General features: G+C 39.5%; 1 protein-coding gene across 1 annotated transcript in view; it reads left to right on the top strand.

Moving 5' to 3' along the window:
• Positions 1–21,452, top strand: part of LOC113626610 (ATP-binding cassette sub-family A member 17-like) — a 77,842-nt gene that overhangs the window by 42,784 nt on the left and 13,606 nt on the right. Inside the window, 10 exon segments of the mRNA XM_027118365.1 lie at positions 5,687–5,785; positions 12,735–12,897; positions 14,465–14,644; positions 14,646–14,764; positions 16,141–16,151; positions 16,733–16,835; positions 16,837–16,998; positions 17,166–17,370; positions 17,972–18,008; positions 18,011–18,187. Coding sequence (XP_026974166.1) covers positions 5,687–5,785; positions 12,735–12,897; positions 14,465–14,644; positions 14,646–14,764; positions 16,141–16,151; positions 16,733–16,835; positions 16,837–16,998; positions 17,166–17,370; positions 17,972–18,008; positions 18,011–18,187 — 1,256 coding nt within the window.

Below are 21,452 nucleotides of genomic sequence, written 5' to 3'. Positions count from 1 at the left end.
TTTCCTTTGCTGTGCAAAAGCTTTTAAGTTTAATTAGGTCCCATTTGTTTATTTTTGCTTTTGTTTCCTTTGCCTTAGGAGACAGATCCAAAAATATATTGTTACGATTTATGTCAAAAAGTGTCCTGCCTATGTTTTCTTCTAGGAGTTTTATGACTTCTGGTCTTACATTTAGATCATTAATCTATTTTGAGTTTACTTTTGTATATGATGAGAGAAAATGTTCTAATTTCACTCTTTTACATGTAGTTGTCCAGTTTTCCCAGCACAACTTAATTAAGAGACTGTTTTCCCCATTGCCTATTCTTGCCTCCTTTGTTGTAAATTAATTGACCATAGGTGCATAGGTTTATTTCTGGGTTCTGTATTCTGTTTCATCGGTTTATTTGTCTGTTTTTGTGCCAGTACCATATTGTTTTGATTACTGTAGCTTTGCATGATACCTCCAGCTCTAGACTTCTTTCTAAAGATTGCTTTGGCTATTTGGGGCCTTTTGTGTTTCCATACAAATTTTAGACTTATTTGTTCTGGTTCTGTCAAAAATGTCATTGGTATTTTGATAGAGATTGCATTGAATCTGTAGATTACCTTGGGTAGTATGGTCATTTTAATAATAATAATTCTTCCAATCCATGAACACAGTATATCCACCACTTTGTGTTGTCTTGAATTTCTTTCATCAGTGTCTCATAGTTTTCCAAGTACAGGTCTTTTATCTCCCTAGGTAGGTTTATTCTTAGGTATTGTGTTCTTTTTTATGTGACAGTAAACGGGATTGTTTCCTTCATTTCTCTTTCTGATAATTTGTTGTAAGTGTATAGAAACACGGTAGATTTCTGTCTATTAATTTTGTATCCTGCAACTTTTACCAAATTCATTGATGAGTAGTTTTTTTTGTGGCATCTTGAGGATTTTCTATGTATAGTCATTTTCACAATATTGATTCTGCCTATCCAAGAACATGGTATATTTTTCCATCTGTTTGTGTCACCTTCGAATTCTTTCATCAGCATCTTATAGTTTTCTTAGTACAGGTCTTTTGACTCCTTAGGTAGGTTTATCCCCAAGTATTTTATTCTTTTGATGTGATGGTAAATGGGATTGTTTCTTTAATTTCTCTTTCAGATCTTTCGTTGTTAGTGTATAGAAATGCAACAGATTTCTGTGTATTAATTTTGTATCCTGCAACTTTACCAAATTTATTGATGAACTCTAGTAGTTTTCTGGTAGCATCTTTCGAATTTTTATGTACAGTATCATGTCATCTGCAAACAGTGACAGTTTTACTTCTTCCTTTCCAGTTTGGATTCCTTTTATTTCTTTTTCTTGTCTGATTGCTGTGGCCAGCACTTCTAATATTATGTTGAATGAAAGTGGTGAGAGTGGGCATCCTTGTCTTACTCCTGATCTGAGAGGAAGTGCTTTCAGCTTTTCGCTGTCAAGTATGATGTCAGCTGTGGGCTTATCATATATGGCCCTATTATGTTGATGAATGGTCCCTCTATATCCACGCTGTGGAGAGTTTTTATCATAAATGGATGTTGAATTTTGTCCAAAAGCTTTTTCTGCATCTATTGAGATGATCATATGGTTTTATTCTCTAGTTTGTTAATGTGGTGCATCACATTGATTGATTTGCCGATATTGAACCAACCTTGCATCCCTGGGATAAATCCCACTTGATCATGGTGTATGAACCTTTTAATGTGTTGTTGAATTCAGTTTGCTAATATTTTGTTGAGGATTTTTGCATCTATGTTCATTAGTGATATTGGCCTGTAATTTTCTTTTTTTGTGCTGTATCTTTGTCTGGTTTTGGTATCAGGGCCTTGTAGATAGAGTTTGGAAGCATTACTTCCTCTGCAATTTTTTGGAATAGTTTGAGAAGGATTTTTCTTCTCTAAATGTTTGGTAGAATTCACCTGTGAAGACATCTGGTCCTGGACTTTTGTTTGTTGGGAGGTTTGTTTTGTTTTGTTTTGTTTTTTATTGATTCAATTTCATTACTGGTAATTGGTCTGTTCATATTTTCTATTTCTTCCTGTTTCAGTCTTGGGAGATTGTACATTTCTGTGAATTTGTCCATTTCTTCTAGGTTGTCCATGTTATTGGTGTATAACTGTTCATAGTAATGTCTTATATTCCTTTGTGTTTCTGTGGTGTCCATTGTAACTTCTCCTTTTTCATTTCTGATTTTATTGATTTGGGCCCTCTCTCTTATTTTCTTGATGAGTCTGGCTAAAGGCTTATCAATTTTTTTATCTTTTCAAAGAAACTGTTCTTAGTTTTATTGATTATTTTCTATTTTTTGTCTTTATTTCATTTATTTCTGCTCTAATATTTATGATTTATTTTCTTCTACTAACTTTGGGTTTGTTTATTTTTCTTCTTCTGGTTCCTTTAGGTGTAAGTTTAGATTGTTTATTTGAGATTTTTCTTGTTTCCTGAGGTAGGCTTGTATCACTATAAACTTCCCTCTAGAACTGCCTTTGCTGTATCATGTACATTTTGGATTATTGTGTTTTCATTTTCATTTGTCTCCAGGTATTTTTTAATTTCTTCTTTGATTTCTTCAGTGACTCATTCGTTGTTTAGTAGCATATTGTTTAGCCTCCAGGTGTTTGTGGTTTTTGCAGTTTTTTTCGTGTAGTTGATTTCTAGTCTCATAGTATTTTGGTCAGAAAAGATGCTTGATATGATTTCAGTTTTCTTAAACTTACCGAGACTTGTTTTTTGGCCTGGCATTTGATCTATCCTGGAGAATATTCCATGTGAACTTGAAAAGAATGTGTACTCTGCTTCTTTTGGATGGAATGTTCCATATATATATATATATATATATATATATATATATATATGTGTGTATGTATGTATGTATATATATACACACACAGAGAAAGAGAGTCCATCTGGTGTAATGTGTCATTTAAGCCCAGAGTTTCCTTATTGATTTTCTGTCTGGATGGTCTGTTCATTGATGTAAGTGGGGAGTTAAAGTCCCCTAGTATTATTGTGTTACTATCAATGTCTCCCTTTATGTCTGTCAATATTTGCTTTATGTATTTAGGTGATCCTATATTGGGTGCATATATATTTACAATTGTTATATCTTCTTCTTGGATTGATCCCTTCATCATTATATAATGTACTTCTTTGTCTCTTGTTGCTGTCTTCATTTTAAAGTCTATTTTGTCTGATATAAGTATTGCTACCCTGGCTTTCTTTTTATTTCCATTAGCATGGAATACCTTTTTCCATCCCCTCATTTTTAGTCTGTGTGTGTATTTAGATCTGAAGTCTCTAGTAGGCAACGTATAAATGGGTCTTGTTTTTGTATCCATTCAGCCACTCTGTCTTTTGATGGGAGTATTTAGACCATTTACATTGAAAGTAATTATTGATAGCTTTGTACTTATTGCCATTTGTTAATTGTTTGGGGGTTGTTTTGTAGTTCTTTTTTGTTTCTTTCTTCTTCTTTTGCTCTCTTTCCTTGTGATTTGATGACTATCTTTATTGTTCTATTTGGATTCCTTTCTCTTTTTTGTGAGTATATCTATTACAGATTTTAGGTTTGTGGTTACCATGAGGTTAATGTATAGCAAACTATATCTATATATCTATATCTATAATTTCAAGTTGCTGATCTCTTAAGTTGGAACGTATTTTAACAACCCTGCATTTTTACTTCCCCCCACCAATGTTTACTGTTTTTGACATCATATTTTACATCTTTTTGTTTTGTGTATCCCTTAACTACTTATTGTGGATATAGATGATTATACTACTTTTGTCTTTTAACCTTCCTAATAGCATTATAAGTGGTTGACTTAGTACCTTTACTGTATATTTGCCTTTACTAATGAGATTTTTCCTTTCATAATTTTCACATTTCTACTTGTGACCTTTTCTTTTTGCTTAGAGAAGTCCCTTTAACATTTCTTGTAAAGCTAGTTTTGTGGTGCTGAACTCTTTTAGCTTTTATTGTCTGTAACACTTTTGATCTCCCCGTTAAATCTGAATGACAGCCTTTCTGGGTAGAGTATTATTGGTTGTAGGTTTTTCCCTTTCATCATTTTAAAAATATTGTGCCACTCCCTTCTAGCCTGCAGAGGTTCTGCTGAAAGTCACCTGATAGCCTTATGGGAGTCCCCTTTTACATAACTTGTTGCTTTTCCCTTGCTGCTTTTAATATTTTCTCTTTGTCTTTAATTTTTGCCATATTAACTACAATGTGTTTTGGTGTGGTCTTCTTTGGGTTGGTCCTGTTTGGGACTCTCTTACTTCCTGAACCTGAATATCTGTTTCCCTTCCCAGGTTAGGGAAGTTTTCAGCTATTATGTCTTCAAATATGTCCTCAGTCCATTTATCTCTCTCTCTTTTCCTTCTGGGACCCCTGTAATGTGAATGTTAGTACACTTGATATTGTCTAAGAAGTCTCTTAAACTGTCCTCATTTTAAAAAATTCTTGTTTCTATTTCAGCTTGAGTGATTTCCATTACTCTGTCTTCCAGTTAGCTGATCCATTTTTCTGTATTGTTTAATCTACTGTTGATTCCTTCTAGTGTATTTTTTACTTCAATTATTGTATTCTTCAGCTCTGTTTGGTTCTTCTTCATATTTTCTAACCCCTTGTTAAACTTTTCACTGTGTTCACCCATATTTCTCCTGAGTTCTTTGAGCATCTTTAGGATAATTACCTTGAACTCTTTATCAGTTAAGCGACTTCACTTAGTTCTGTTTCTGGGGTTTTATCTTGTTCCTTCATTTGAAAAATATTCTTCTGTCACCTCATTTTGCCTAATTCCAGCTGTTTTTATTTTTACGTTTTTGATAGATTGGTTACATTTCCTGATCTTGGAGAAGTGACCTTAGGTAGGGGACATCACATCCTATGCATCCCAGCGGTGCATTCCTGTCTGGTCACCAGTGCTCTATGCTCTGCAGGTGTTTCCTATGTGAGCTTTGTGTGCTCTTCTGTTGTGGCAGGCTGACTACTATGGGCAATCTAGTAGGTGTGGCTGACTTCCAGTCCAGTTGTTGCCAGGCTCCCACGGAAGTTATTTACCTTCTCAGCACTGTCCTCAGCGAGCTGTTGAGAGGATTCACAGAGTTAATAAATGGAAAAGGGCTTAGAATGGCCCCTGGCATTTAGTAAGCACTCCAAAAATAGTACTGTTATTTCTTCTTGCTCAAAATAAAAGAGATTAATTAATATTTACTTTGTATCTGCAATGTGCTAGATGTATGTTTGATTTATCCTTACAGAAAGTTTTTTTTTCTTTTTTTTTTTTTGCTGTATGCAGGCCTCTCACTGTTGCGGCCTCTCCCATTGTGGAGTACAGGCTCCGGACGCGCAGGCTCAATGGCCATGGCTCACGGGCCCAGCCGCTCTGCGGCATGTGGGATCCTCCCAGACCGGGGCACGAACCCGTGTCCCCTGCATCGGCAGGCGGACTCTCAACCACTGTGCCACCAGGGAAGCCCCTTACAGAAAGTTTTTGAAGTAAATGCTATTATGCTCATTGTTCAAGTTCAGAGGCATGAAGCAAGAGAGGGACCGAGTTGAGATTTGAACAAAAATATTCTAGACTCCATAGCCCATGCTTTTTCCTCTGTAGAAAGCCAATGGTGATAATGAGGGATTCACCTTCCACCTTTGAGGAATAAAACTGTTTTTCCATCCCAGGTTTGAATCTCTATTTACTGACTTGGAACTGAGGCAGGAAGAGCTGGGCATTGCCGGCTTTGGGGCCTCCGTCACCACTATGGAAGAAGTCGTCATTCGGTAAGCAAGTACAAAACTATAGACTCCAGGAATCTTAGGGTTGGAAGGGATCTTAAACATTGCCCTGTGCTTGAATCCTTTCTATAACATCCTCACTGAATGGTCTTCCAGCCTCTGACTAGTACTTCCAGTAATAGGGATATTGGTTAATGCAGAAAATATTGAATGTAATATCACCCAACAAACAAAATTTTAACATAAATTTCTAGGAATGAAAATAAAAAAAAATATTATACCAGTTGGGATACTTTTGATTGTAAGTAACAGATAACCCACACTCAGCTGGTTTATTAGGAAGGTTTATTATTTCATTTAAAAAGATTTCCCAAGTTAGGGCAGCTCTGAGATTGGCTGATTCATCCACCAAGCTATTTGAACGTAATGAAGCAGGGATGCTGGCTCAGTGCTAGGAAGGCTTTGAGGGGGCATTCCAGGTAAACTACCCAAGAGGCCACACTAGGCCATAAAGTGGCAAGAAGAACAGGTGAGTATTTTACCCAGTCTGGTAATATTTGTCTTCTAAATGGAATATGTAGGCTATTTACGAGTATTACTTATGATATATTAAAATTTATATCTATCATTTTATATTTTATACTAGTCCCGCTTAGTCTATATGGCTTATTCTCTCCCTTTTCTGGATTATTTTTTCTCACTCTATATTTTCCTCCCTACCCCACACTAACTGGAAACTATATATTCTTATTTTAGTGGTAAGCCTAGATATTGAGATACACATATGTAATTTATCAAAGTCTCAGGTGAATTAGTATCTTTCCTCTGCTTCTGGAAAATACTAAGACCTTGGAACACTTGAATTTTATTCACACACATTCCACCATCACCAACTTATATACTATTATTATATATTTTAATTCTCTTTTTTAACTCCACAAAACATTATTGTTGTTTGGGGAAGACAATGGTCATTTAAATTCATGTACATAGTTAGCTCTTTCTGTTTTCTCCTCGTGCTTCTCCAGTAACTTTCCTTCTGCCTGCAGTACATTCTGTACCACGTCCTTTACTGTTTTTATGCTGGTGCCAAACACTGTCAGTTATTTTGGTCTGGAAATGATTTTATTTCTCCCTGATTTTTGAAGGATATTTTCCTTGTCCATCCTTTTGCATTTATTCTAACTGTAGCCATATATTTTAGGTGTATTTCTTATAAACAGAATATAGCTGAAGTTTAAAAAAACATTAATTTGTCTATCTTTACTTTTTAAATAGAAGCTTTGGTCCTTTACAACTAAGAAAAATTCTAGTTCATTTGGTTTTGAATCTACCATGTTATTCAGTGTTTTCTATTTATCCCACCAATTCCATATTCTCTTATTTCCTTTCTGGTCTTTTGGATTGATTTAGTGGGTTTTTTTTTTTTTTTTACTTTATATTTTCTCCTCTGTTAGTTTAGAATTTGTAAGTTATTTTTCTGTTCTCTTGGTGGTTATCCTAAGATTACAATGTGCATTTTTAACTTATTAAAGTTTACAATAAACTAGTACATTTATCACATTCCAGACAATGCAAGGTACATAGCACACTTAAATTCCATTTATTCTACTTACAGAGATATGTGCTATTTCGTTCAACTATTGCAATTCTATGTATTTTTAAAAACCCATAATACATTATTGTTTTTTGTGCAATCGGTATTCATTTAAATTTAGCACATATTTATAATCTCGCTTATATGTGGAATCTAGAAAAATGATACAGATGAACTTATTTGCAAAGTAGAAATAGAGACACAGAAATAGAGAACAAACCTATGGATACCGGTGGAGGAGGGGGGGTGGGATGAATTGGGAGATTGGGATTGACATATATACACTATTGATACTATGTATAAAATAGATAACTAATGAGAACCTACTGTATAGCACAGGGAACTCTACTCAATGCTCTGTGGTGACCTAAATGGGAAGGAAATCCAAAAAAGAAGGGATATATGTATATGTGTAGCTGATTCACTTTGCTGTACAGCAGAAACTAACACAGCATTGTAAAGCAGCTATACTCCAATAAAAATTAATTTAAAATAAATTTAGCACATATTTACCCTTTGCATTTTTCTTTAAACCTTCATTCACCCTTAAGCTTCCACCTAGAACTGTTTTCTTCCTGCCTAAACAATATCTATTTCCTTTAGCGCAGATTTTCTGGTGATAAAGTCTCAGAGTTTTTGTTTGCCTGAAAATATATTTTTGGCCTTCGTTTTTGAAGGAATTTTTCCTTGATATAGAATTTTACTTTAGCAGGGTTTTTTAAACACTTCTACAATGTAATTCTATTGTCTTCTTTTTAAAACAGATTTACTGAGGTATAATTTACATACTGTAACATTAATCATTAATTCATACCATGAAGTTTGATGGCTTTTAGTAAATTTACAGAGTTGTGTGACCATAACCAAAATCCAATATTAGAACATTTTCATCACTCTGAAAAGATTTTTCATGTTCATTAGCAAACGTTCCTTGTTCCCAACTCTAGCCCAAGGCAACCACTAGTTTACTTTCTGTTTTTATATATTTACCTATTCTAGGCATTTCATAAGAATGGAATCATTTGGATTCATATGTAGAAAATCATATAGTATGTATTTTATGTCTGGCTTCTTTCACTTAGAAGAATTTTTGGAGGTTCATTCATGTTGTGGTGTTTATAATAAATACTTGTTCTTTTTTATTTCTGAATAGTACTCTATCATATGGATAGATCACTTTTGCTTATCCATTCCATTCTATTGTCTTCTGGCTTCCATTATGTCCACTGATATGTCAGCTGACAGTATTATTATTATACTTTTAATGCAATCTGTCCTTTACCTCTGGCTGCTTTTTTTTTTTTTTTTCGGCGGTACACGGGCCTCTCACTGCCGCGGCCTCTCCCACTGTGGAGCACAGTCTCCGGACGTGCAGGCCCAGCAGCCATGGCCCACGGGCCCAGCCGCTCCGCGGCACGTGGGATCCTCCTGGACCGGGGCACAAACCCGCATCCCCTGCATCAGCAGGCGGACTCTCAACCACTGCACCACCAGGGAAGCCCTCTGGCTGCTTTTAATATTGTTTTTTCTTTGTTTTAGGTTTTCAACATTTTTACAGTGATGTGCCTTTGTGTGGTTTTCTTTGTGTTCCTCTGCTTAGGATTTTTACCACTTTTCACAATGTGTTTCCTGACATTGGTCAGTTTTGGAAAATTCTCAACCAATCTCTCTTCTGATCCTTCCTGTCTTTCCACTCCTCCTGGGACTACTACTTATGCATGATTTTTCCCTTTCAGGTGCTCATGTCTGTTATACTCTCTTTTTGGCTTGTATTCATTATCTATTGCTGCATAACAAATTACCCTAAAACTTAGCAGCCTTGAAACAACAAACATTTATTACCTCACAGTTTCTGTGGGTCAGGAGTCCAGGAGCTGGTAGATAGGTAGTTCTGGCTGAGGGTCTCCTGGGAGGTGGTTGTAGTCAAGCTGTTAGCCAGGGCTGCAGTCTCTAAAGGCTCAACTGCGGGAGGATCCACTTCCAAGTTCACTCCTGTTGTTGCTGGCTGACCTCAGTTCCTTGGTATCTATTGGCCTTAGTTCTTCACCATGTGGGCCTCTTCCCAGGTTGCTGGAGTGACCTTGTGATATGGCAACTGGCTTCCCCCACAGCGAGTGATCAGAGAAAGAGAGAAAACGTGACCAAGATGGAAGCTACATTCATTTTGTAACCTAATCTTGGAAGTGACATTTTTATCACTTTCACTATATTCTGTTCATTAGAAGTTAGTCACTAGGTCCAGCTCACAATCAAAGGGAGGACATTAGCACAAGCAACAGAAGGAAAATAAACAGGTAGAACTACATCAAAATAAAAAAGCTCTGCACAGCAAACAAAATGATCAACAAAATTAAAAGACAACCTACTGAATGGGAGAAAGTATTCGCAGACACTTATATGATAAGGGGTTTGTATCCAAAATATATAAAGAATTCATACAACTCAATAGCAAAAAAGAAAAAACAATCCAATTTTTAAATGGGCAAAGGGCCTGGATAGACTTTTTTTCCAAAGAATATATTCAGATGGCCAACAGATACATGAAAAGGTGTTCGACATCACTAATCATTAGGGAAATGCAAATCAAAACCACTATGAGATAACACCTCACACCTGTTAGAATGGCAGAGCGACTGGAGATAACAAGCTTTGGCCAGGATGTGGAGAAAAGGGAACCCTTGTGTTCTGTTGGTCAGAATGTAAAATGGTGCAGCCACTATAAACACTGATATTGAAGGTTCCTCAAAAAATTAAAAATAGAGGGACTTTCCTGGTGGCGCAGTGGTTAAGAATCCACCTGCCAATGCAGGGGACACAGGGTTGAGCCCTGGTCCAGGAAGATCCCACATGCCACGGAGCAACTAAGCCTGCACGCCACAACTACTGAGCCTGTGCTCTAGAGCCGATGAGCCACAACTACTGAGCCCACATGCCACAACTACTGAAGCCCATGTGCCTAGAGCCCGTGCTCCACAACAAGAGAAGCCACCGCAATAAGAAGCCCATATGCTGCAATGAAGAGTAGTCCCTGCTCGCCACAACTAGAGAAAGCCTGAGCGCAGCAACGAAGACCCAATGCAGCCAAAAATAAATTAATTAATTAAAAAAAATAGAACTACCATATGATCCAACAATTCCACTTATGGGTATATATCTGAAGGAAATATACTCACTACCTCAAAGAGATATCTGCACCCCCATGTTCATTGCAGCATTATTTATAATGGCCAAGTTGTAGAAACAACCTAAGTGTCCATCAGCAGGGGAATGGATAAAGAAAATGTGATTGATAAACACACACACACACACACACACACACATACACACACACTATTTGGCCATAAAAAAAAAAAAAAAGGAATCCTGACACTTGCAACAACATGGATAGGCCTTGAGGGCATTATGCTCAGTGAAATAAGTCAGACACAGAAAGACAAACACTGTATGATCTTACTTATATGTGGAATCTTAAAAAAAAAAACACCTCATAGAAACACAGAACAGATTTGTAGTTGCCAGAGGTTGGAGGTAGGGGTGGGGGAATTGGGTGAAGGTGGTCAAAAGTTCTAACCCTCTAATCACTTGTTTTTTTTTCCCATGGCAACCAACCCCCATCCTTTGGTGCTTTCCAAAAGTCACCCATTAAGATAACAAAAGACACTTTTATGGCTCTCATCACTTAGAAATTTATAAGGATTTTAGGCGCTCTATTCCAGAACCAGGACAAAGATCAAATACATATTTCTTATTATCAATCACAATAATCACAAAAGGTAATAATAAAAGGTAATAATAAAAACTTCATTTCCTCATGATTTGGCTACATTTTACTATTATCAGTGCTCTTGAGGTTATTTTTACATCTACTTACATCTGTATGATGGAAATGTTATGTTGATAATTTGAAATCAATCATGGTGAGAGTATTTACAACATGGAAATTGATAGACACTATAAATTGGGGTTTAATTTATTGCTTTGATTGTCTAGATTAAAAAAGTAACGACTGAGAAAATGTTAATAGTGTGAATTAAGCTTAAAAGTATGTCATATCTGAAGCAATTTCATTAAGAATAGAATTTGAGGAAATACTCTTCCAGTATTAAAAAAATGTTACTCAGTCCAACAAAAATGTTGCTCACCTCATGGATGAATGAGTGAAGTTCTGACATACATCTTTGTTGTTTCACTTTTATCTTAATCATTAATGTTACTTAAACCATCAACCAATGTTCTTGTCAGAACTACAGAGAACCACACACTACTGCCTCCCGCCCACAGCCACATAAGGGCACCACCCTGAGAGCTTACCCTCCTGCCCCAGTCCAGCCTTCAGACAACTGCAGCCTGGCCAATAGCTTGACTACAGCCTCAGGAGAGACCTTGAGACAGAACCACCCAGCTGAGCCACTCCTAAATTCCTGACCCACAGGAACTGCGTGAGATCATAAACGCTTACTGTTGTTTTAAGATGCTAGGACCTCCCTGGTGGTCCAGTGGTTAAGACTCCATGCCCCCAGTGCAAGGGGAGTGGGTTCAATCTCTGGTCAGGGAACTAAGATTGCACAAGCTGTGTGGCAAGGCCAAAAGATTTTAAAATAAATAAATAAATAAATATGCTAAATTTTGGGATAATCTGTGTCACAGCAATAAATAACAATTAATTCACTGTCTTTTGCAGAACTGTACTAGAGGGAAAATGAGTCACCGGTTTACTGGATTATTTTGTTGTGACAAATTCCCAGCAGTAGAATAACTGGCCCAAAGACTATGAATAAAAATATGTTTCTTGACCTAACAGTTTGCTGCCAACAATGAATACATCTTTTTGCCTTGTTGTGTGTGTGTGGTGGGGGGGGTGGGGGGCAAACTTTTTCTTAAAGGGCCAGATAGTAAGTACTTCAGGCTATGTAGGTTTAGTGGCATAATCAAGGGTATTACATAAGTCACTTAGATAACCATCTAAACATGTAACCATTTAAAAATGTAAAATCCTTTCTGAGCTGGATTTCGCCTAGTGGCCATAGTTTACAAACCCCTGTCCTAGAGCGTCAGCAATGCTGCATTTTATAATTTATAGTTTTGCTCATAAAATAGATATTAGTGATATTTTTGTTTTAGTTTGTATGTGGTATCTTTTAAGGAAAATAATGAAATCTATTTATGCTAGTGTTGCCTCAGTTAATTCAGTTCTTATTTAGTGCCTATTTAAGAATTTTCTAGCCAGTATATACTTGCTAGCAGTATGGAATCTTGGTGCAGCTCTTTTTTCTCTCATTATTGTCCTAACTTATTTTTTTTATATCTTACACAACTTTCATTCTTTAAATCCAAACAAAATGAAATGTGTTGTGATTTTGAGAATTTTTATTTCTTTTTGTTTCTGGTTTGGTTTAGGGTTAGTAAGTTGGTAGATTCCAGTATAGATATACAAATCATCAAGCTTCCCTCCTTCCATTCTCACCCTCTGGTTAGCAGAGTTCCTGTTAATAGAATTAAATGTCTTCATTCAAGGATTTTCTCAATACAGTCCAGCCTACCAATCCAACCAAACACTGGGGTGAGCAAATATTTCAAATGTATGCAAGAAAGCAGATTTTTATTTCAGTCTTGGAATCATGATATTATTCTGTCAAGAAGTATATATCAACCTTTAATAGGGGCTTAAGAAAAAATGTGCAGATTTTAGGCCTAAAAGATTGGCTCTGCTGGGTTTCAGCAGTACCATGCTCTTTGCTCCACTTCAAAGTCAGAATGCTGGTGTTTTCTGACTAGGATCAACACAATGGAAGGGAGTATCAGAAAAGATCTAGAAAAAGTCGTGGCCATTCCTTTCACCAGGAAGAAGAAAGAATAAAAGCATTAAATCTACTGGCCAAAACCCATACTTAATCTTTCTTTTTAATTTTTCACTGTGAAACAGATCATGTATTGTACCACCTGGAATTTAAATTTTTAAAAATATATTCTTATGAAGTACATGGACATTCTTTTAATGCTTAAAAAAAGAATATTGATATGCATTTTATATAGTGGTCTTGATTTAGCTATCTATAAGGTATGTTGCAAAATAATGAGACTGGTTTTCGTGGGTTAGTGAAGAGATTAATCTCACTGTTTCATAGTCTTAAATCACCTATTCAAGGGGAAGCTACCATTCATGGAGCCTCCAAGTTGGAAAGGGTCTTGGGGGTCATCTAGGCCAGTGCCTGTCTTATACAGGAGGCTCTTCTCCAACCCCCAGGAAGGATCTATCCGGCCTCTACTTGGCCAGGCTTTGCTTTAGCAAACAGTTCTGGAACCTTCCCAGGAAGTATTTCTCAGAGCACCACCTCTGATGAGTTATTAGCAGTGCCTTTTAATGAATGTTTGAGGGGAAAGGAGCTTCCATCATGTCAAATGTGAGAAACTTGGGGGGTGCTTGGTAGAGACTTTCAGGGATTTTTTGGTATTTTGAGAACAAGGAACACTGGCACCTGAGGCTTGAAGGCCCCGCTGCCTGCCCCAGCTAGTGCAGCACTACAGACAAGTTGGGTGGGAGCATATGCAGTGCCCACCTCCACAGTCTGCTGCCTCTGGGCCCAGCACTGGATCTTGGGATCTCAGTGCACACGACTACACACTTTGACATTTACTGTCAACGCCACAGGGACATCTCTGTGCGTGTCCTGCATACTTACACAAGTATACCTGTAGGATACATTACTAGAAGTAAAATTTCTAGATTAAAGACTGTGTGAATATCAAATTAATTTTATTCATTCAGCTAATTTGTTTTCTAAAAAGAGTTATACCAAATTAAAATGCCAGCAATGGCATTTTCCTCATATCCTCATCAACTTAAAATTTTTGCCAATCTGGCAGGTAAAAAACAATTGTATCATGTTTATATTTGGTATCTGTTTAGGCTACTCTTCCAGACTCTTTCCAATCTGTGCCTTCTTTTTCTGCCATTAAATGTTAATCAAATAATTAAGTCAAAGAATTTTAATCTGAAGCAATTTTTAACATCATCAAAATGTTAGACACAATATGAGAGAATACAATTGGGCGTGAGCCACGTAACTGCCTGCCAGCTTCTACCTGTGACTATGTTAATGTTGTTTCCCCCTTTTTTTAAATTGTAGTTCAGCCTTCTCTGCCAACAGTTCTATGCCATGTTCTTGAAAAGGGCTACATATTCTTGGTGCAACTCGATGATGATGCTGTCAATACAGATCCTGGTACCTCTGGTGATCCTTATGGTCAGCCTCTCATTCCTCAACTTCAGTACAAGCATGGAAAATGTCCCATTGGAGTTGACCCTAAAAAACATATGGTCAAACTATTGTTCCATTCTTTATTTCTCTGAAATCCAGGCTGGGTCCTCAGCTTTCAGAACATTTTACAGATATGCTCATGGCTGAAGAACAGATTCCTCTGCAGCTGCTAAGTAAGTACCAGGCCCAGGAAAACAGGGCAGGAAACAGGCCCATTGCTCCTTGTAGTGAAGCCATGTGCTTCCAGGCCACGTGATGCTCCCTGAAGTCAGAGTGAATAGCTAGAAGTCTCAGAAAAACATCTTTCAAAAATCAAACGACAGGAAAGGGAGAGTTCCTAGAAATGAGACCAAGTTGTGTCTTTCTAGGGACTAAAGCATGTCCAAAAATGAAACTGATAAATTTTCTGTTACATTTGAATGTATTAAGAAGAGATTTACACTCCCTCCCACAAAGGGAGTTTGTGGATGACTTAGTGATAGATGTAGAGAAAACTAAGCAAATGAGAAAAGGAGAACGTTATTAACTTCAGAGGGGGAAAGTTGTACAAAAAAAGAAACATGTCATAATATACTGCTTGGTTCAGCTGTGAATAATTTTTACTTTGTCATAGTAACATCAAAACTGACTATTGATTGAACCGAATTTATGATACAACTCTAGGGGGAGGAGAGGGGAGGGGAAGGCCATAGGGGGCAGGGATAGTCATAAAAGAACAAAGTCCTTGCATCCAAGATAGGATGTCAATAGAGAGATGGACTATTTAGCAATCCAGAGAAACATGAACTAAAAGATTTCAAAGTGGTTGCCTCTGGTGAGCAGGTACCAGGGATGGTGATGGGTAGGCCATGGCACTGCCATTTCTCATTATAAGTTTTATATAATTATTTGATTTTAAAAATTATATTCATGTGATATTTTAATTTAAAATAAAAATTTTAAGCATTTTTTTAACTAAAGAGACCAAATGCAGAAGATGATGTAGCAAAGTGGTTGGGATTACAGTGACCTACCTCTCCAAACCTTGGTTTCCTCTCCTGCAAAATGGAAAGAATAATAAACCTTGCCTCACATTGTCATCGGAGGATTCCATGAGAGAGTGCCTATCGTGAGCTTTGCACACTGTTAACACTGGCACTCAGTAACCTTCAGCCACTGGTACAATTATCATTATTGTGGGTATTTTGGGGTTTTTTTTCAATTATCATTATTGTTGTTGCTGTGATTGAAGGTCCCTTCCAGCACTAAAAATTCCAGAATTCTAAGTGGGTCATATATTTCGCCTGGCACTGTGTGCTGGAAGTCCAGTGATGAACAGTATTATTACCAGCCCTTGATGAGCTTCTAGCCCAGAGATCATATGGATAAGTGACAGTAGTTACAATACAAAGGAACTGTAAGTGATGATCTCAGAGACATGTCTCAGTCTTGGAGGGCCAGAGGATGCTCCAGAGTTAGGAGCCTAAGGTGTGAATAGGTACTGATCCACAGCAGGGGAATGTAACCCAAAGAACATTCCAAACCATGAGAAGAGCATTTGTAAGCATGGGGAACGGTGAGTCCTTAGGCATGGCTAGAACTTCAAGACAGGAAGCGGAGTCTGGATAACAGTTGGGCACTGTAGGTCGTGTGCAGGAGGTTAGCTTTATCCCGAGAGCAGGGGGGAGTCACTTGAAATTGTTGGGTAGGGTGTGTGTGATCAGACATGTCCTTTCACATGAGACTGGAGGGACTGGATAGGAGGCAAGGAGCTCTGTTAGAGCCACACAGTCCAGGCAAAGGTGGTGGGGCCTGGGCTGCGTCAAGGCCGTGGGGAGGAGGGGAGTAGACAGAGCTGAGATTTAAAAGATGACTAGACAAGACTTTTTTATACTGCTCCAGTCAATGAAAGGAAAACTTTCTTGATGCCCTGGGGTCATGGGGCTTGGACAGGAGGCAGCCCTGTGGGCAAAGGGGATCACTGGAATTCAGAGCACGGCCGTGTCAGGAGGAGCCCACTTTCGGATGTGGGCGGGGGTTAGTGATGAGATAGATACCCAGGAGGAGCAGCGGTTGGGGGAGGCCAAAGGCGAATCCTCTCTGCCTCACTGGACCTGGTGTGATGCTCTCGGATGGTCTGCTCTCTTCTACGTTCAGTAGAGCCATTCCTCCTGAAAAAGTTAGAGGAGGAGCCCGAGGTCTTTGATCAGAACTACCTAGTGGCAGCTTCCTTTGAAGACATGGGGAACCACACCATAGTGACAGCTGTTCAACAACCAAGCATACCATTCCACTGCCCTGGCGCTGGCACTGGTGGACAATGGCCCCTTCAAGTTGCTTTCTGGTGCCAGGGCTTCAATAACGGTATTCAACCACCCTCAACCTCAGTCAAACAAGGAGACCTCGGAGAATATCTTGTACGAGTATGTACGACTTTCCTTCCCTCCTCAGTGCTTCTCCCTTTACCACCTACTTCTTCCTTTTTTTAATTTTGTTTTGTTTTAATCACAAATTGTTATTTTGGAGTATGGTTGCTGTGAGCAGTTCTACTTAAATGGCTACCTTTCTCCTTATAGCCTGTCTTTTACAGGGGTCCTAAAGGACATTATCTTGTTATCAACTTACTTTTTGGAATGGCTTTCTTGTCTAGCTCTTTCTCCATCTTGACAGTCAAAGAGAGATGCATCAAGACCAAGCAGGTCCAGTTCATCAGTGGCGTTTATGTGACTACTTTCTGGCTCTCCGCTCTGCTGTGGGACCTCATCTCCTTCCTCATCCCCACTCTGCTGCTGCTGGTGAGCTGCATGGTGCTGAGGCCTTTCCCCTGCACATCACAGGGGGCTTGCCTTGGAGACCCTGTGAAGAACCAGAACCCTACCTGAAGTCCAGGCTGGCAGCTAAGCCCCTGATTGGCCACACAGGGTGTGAAAGCACCTTCATTGCTGACCCTCAGTAAAACATGATTTCAGTCCCAGTATCATAAGGAGCAGAGGGGCCAGCTCTAGGGTCTCTAATTTGTGGCTTCCCCACAACTGCTGCCTCAAGCTAGTAAATGACAGTGCCTTGGGGACAGTGCCCAGAAATAGCTCACCAGGGCACTGAGGGTTGCAAGTCTTTGGTGGTGACTGAGTTGTGCAGCTTGAGGTTCCCTGGTCATTTGTGCAGAATGGATCACGTCCTCCTTTGTTCTGCCTCTGAGCCCCTGATCTCACTGCACTGATTTCCAGGGGCAGAGCCAGCTGTCTCTGCACTGCCGGATGAGTAAGGGGAGTTGCCGATGTAGTACTGCTAACACCCTATTTACTTTATTTTTAAAATTAAGATTATCATATCCTTTCTCTAATGCTTAGGACTGACTCTTAGTGACTTTTCCAAATTCTACCCCGCTTTCCAAAGGTGGTGTTTTTGTACTATGATGAAGAAGCTTTTACACACCAGAAAACATCCCTGCTGTTGTCTTGATGCTAACGCTCTATGCCTCTATCATCCCCTTCATCTACCTGACCAGCTTCTGCTTTGACAATGCGGGTAGCGCCTGTGTTAAGCTCATCATCACGCTCACCTTTTTGAGCATCGACCCCCTTGTTCTCATCTCAGTCACAAGTGAAAAAGGTGAGGACCGTTACGGCTACACATCACACATCTTTAACTTTCCCTCCAGCAGCCACAGAAGTTGTACCCATGAAAACGTGTGTCTGCCAGGGGCCTGTGTGAGGCTCTTCTCAGCAGCTGTCAATGGAAGAGCCCCAAACTGTCAACGTCCCAAACATGCATCTCCAGGAGGACAGTGACACACAGTGGTTATATTCATCAGCAGAGTATGCTCAGCAGCAAAGAGGGAATAGATGCTCACCACGTGCAGCAGTGCAAACAAACATCAAAACAGGGTGCTACGTGGAAGAGGCACACTCTGAGCCAGAAAAGCGTTTGGCTCAGAGCTGGGGGGAGGGGGTCCACCACATGGAGACCTTAGGGAACTTTCTGGAGTGTTGGAAACACTCTGTATCTTGATCCAGGTTTTGGTTACAGGGACATAAATATTTGTCAAAATTCATCAAACTGTCCACTTATGATCATGCATTTCACTGAAATAAATTATTCCTCAGTTTAAAAGAAAGTAATAGGGCTTCCCTGGTGGTGCAGTGGTTGAGAGTCTACCTGCCGATGCAGGGGACACGGGCTCGTGCCCCGGTCTGGGAAGATCCCACATGCCGCGGAGCCGCTGGGCCCGTGAGCCATGGCCGCTGTGCCTGTGCGTCCAGAGCCTGTGCTCCGCAACTGGAGAGGCCACAACAGTGAGAGGCCCGCGTACCACACACACACACAAAAAAAAGGTAATAATAAGCCAGGGTTGGATGAAGGCTGCTTGGTGACGTGCAATTAGAGTCAAAGAAACTGAGGGGTGAGCCATCTTCACACCACATCCTTTAAAACCGACGTCTTCATGTCTGTGCTGCCGTCTCTCTCTGGGTCAGATATCCATGATCATATTTTACCTCTGTAAGGCTTTTTTTCATTTGTTTTTATGCTGACCACCTCCTTCAAATTGACTTTGGGGTTTTGTTCATTTCTTTCTTTTAATTTAAAAATATGTTAACAGCTTCTTCTGCTTTCATCTTGGGAGTCATTCTGTCTCTTAAAGGACGTGTGTGTATTCTCTATTTTGAATTTATTTTACTAGTTTAACTCTCAGGGTTTGTGGTGCCTTTTCCAGTTCTCATACATACCACCTGTGGAATTTCAGACATGGAATTATTTTCATCTGAGAGGATCATAAAAGTGACAGTGTTTTGACTTTATGATTGAAATAGAACAAAAAGCACACTGCAGGCAGAGGAAAGGGGATACACAAAGGCCTGTCCTGAGGGAAGCCAAATCCAGCAGTTCTCAGCTGTAAACTCCATCTGAGATTCACTGATCAGCACTTAAAGACATCCTGCATGATTCCGACACAGGTGGTACAGGGAATCACTCTGAGAAATGTTTGCCCTAATCTCCAGGGAGAATCTAAGGATTCCTCCCTTTCTCCTCTTTTCTGTCGCTCAACCCACCCGAGAGGGACAAGCACCTGAAAGTCCAAGGACACTGAGGGCCCTGATGGGAGCAGAGCTTTTAGAGAAGATGACCAAGCTAGCACCTGACTCTCTGGACATTCTCTCTGGATCCTTTGGCCTTGCTGGGATCTGTTTCTTCTTAGATTCCTTCATACTATTTCTTCTCTTCCCTCCAATGCAGCAATACAGGGACCAAGGCACTTCTTCTGCTTAGCAGGAGGCAACTGCTAAAACTAACTGGAAATCGGGTGAGTCAAAGAGGAGGGAGGGGGCTTCCCTGGTGGCGCAGTGGTTGAGAGTCCGCCTGCTGATGCAGGGGACACTGGTTCGTGCCCTGGTCCGGGAGGATCCCACATGCCGCAGAGCGGCTCGGCCCACGAGCCGTGGCCGCTGAGCCTGTGTGTCCAGAGCCTGTTGCTCCGCAACGGGAGAGGCCACAACAGTGAGAGGCCCGCGTACCGCAAAAAATAATAATAATAAAATAAAAAAGTAAAAAGAGGGAGGCTGGGACAAGGCAAGAAGCTTCACCTCTGGTCTGGGGAAAAGGATGCCAGTGCCTTCACAGGCTCCATCCCTACTCCCTGAGAAAGAAAACTATACATTAGAGGCTGGCCCTTGGCCCTTGTACACATGCCCTAGAGGCCTCATTAAGATGCTGTCACCATGGCAGTAGACAGTTATGAAAGCTAAATCTGAGCTCTTTTTCCTGAGACTCTACTAAAACGATAGCAAAGGAAATAAAAATGTATGAATTCACAATGAAGAAACATCTAAAGTGCATTCAGAGGGGAAAATGGCTGAGCAAGTATCTAATTTAGCAACACAGAATCCTCGAGAGGCTTGGGACCATAGAGAAAGGGAGTGAAACAGTCTGTTCCATCTCCACTGGCCCTACTACCACTCCCCACCCGGAAGCAGTCAGAGATCCCTCCTCTTGATGAATTGAAACTGCTTCCAAAAGAGACCTAAACATTATGGACTGGTCCCCTGCCTAATTGCCTTAAAATGTAGCCTGCCCCCTACCTCCATAAACAAAGCTAGCAAATCACCTCCTGGTGCCTCATTTGTCTCTCTGAATAGACAGACCAATCAAGGATCACTGATCACTTGAGGATGGCAGCCAAGAAAAGACTAAAACAAACCAACAAAAAGGAGACACAGGGGTAGGGCCATGCAGGAAACAAAACCAAACAAAACAAAGATTTTGGAAAAGATTGCATCTATTAAACAACAGAATTCCATGAAGAAGAAAAACTTTGAGGACAAGAAAGAGCTGATTGCCAAAATAAAAATTTAGCAGAAGTGTTGCAAGATAAAGTCAATTAACCTGCCAAAGTAGAGCAAAAAGATAAGAGAAATAGGAGAAGTTGAGAAAAAAGGCAGGTAACGTGAGAGTAAGTCCAGGAGATGCTATTATATTCAATTGATAAGCATTCCAGAAAGAGAAAACAGAGGAAATGAAGTTGAGGAAACTACCAAAGAAATAAAGCAAAAATATTTCCCAGAGTTGAAAAAACAAACTTCAAGATTGAAGGGATCCATCAAATATCCAACACTGAATGAAAAAAGACCCAGATGCTTCCTAGATGACAACGAGTTCTATACTGAATTCACTTGTCAGTCAGGTGTATGGACAGAACAAAGACAATTTCAAATGGGCAAACAGAAATTGAAGTCACCACGTCACTTTCTTGGAAAGTTAAGGATATAGGCCAGCAAAGTGAAGGAGTAAAGTAAAGGAGAAAGAAGACACAAGATCCAGAAAAGGATGAATCCCACCCAGGAATGTGGCAGAGAAAAGTCCTTCAGTTGGAGGGCTAGAT

This window comes from Aethalodelphis obliquidens, unplaced genomic scaffold, assembly GCF_003676395.1.
Source record: "Aethalodelphis obliquidens isolate GAN/ISIS:26980383/991018 unplaced genomic scaffold, ASM367639v1 scaffold18, whole genome shotgun sequence".
Classification (NCBI taxonomy): Eukaryota; Metazoa; Chordata; class Mammalia; order Artiodactyla; family Delphinidae; genus Aethalodelphis; species Aethalodelphis obliquidens.
The sequence above is the reverse complement of the archived record's forward strand: the minus strand, read 5'-3'. Positions and strand labels throughout refer to the sequence as shown.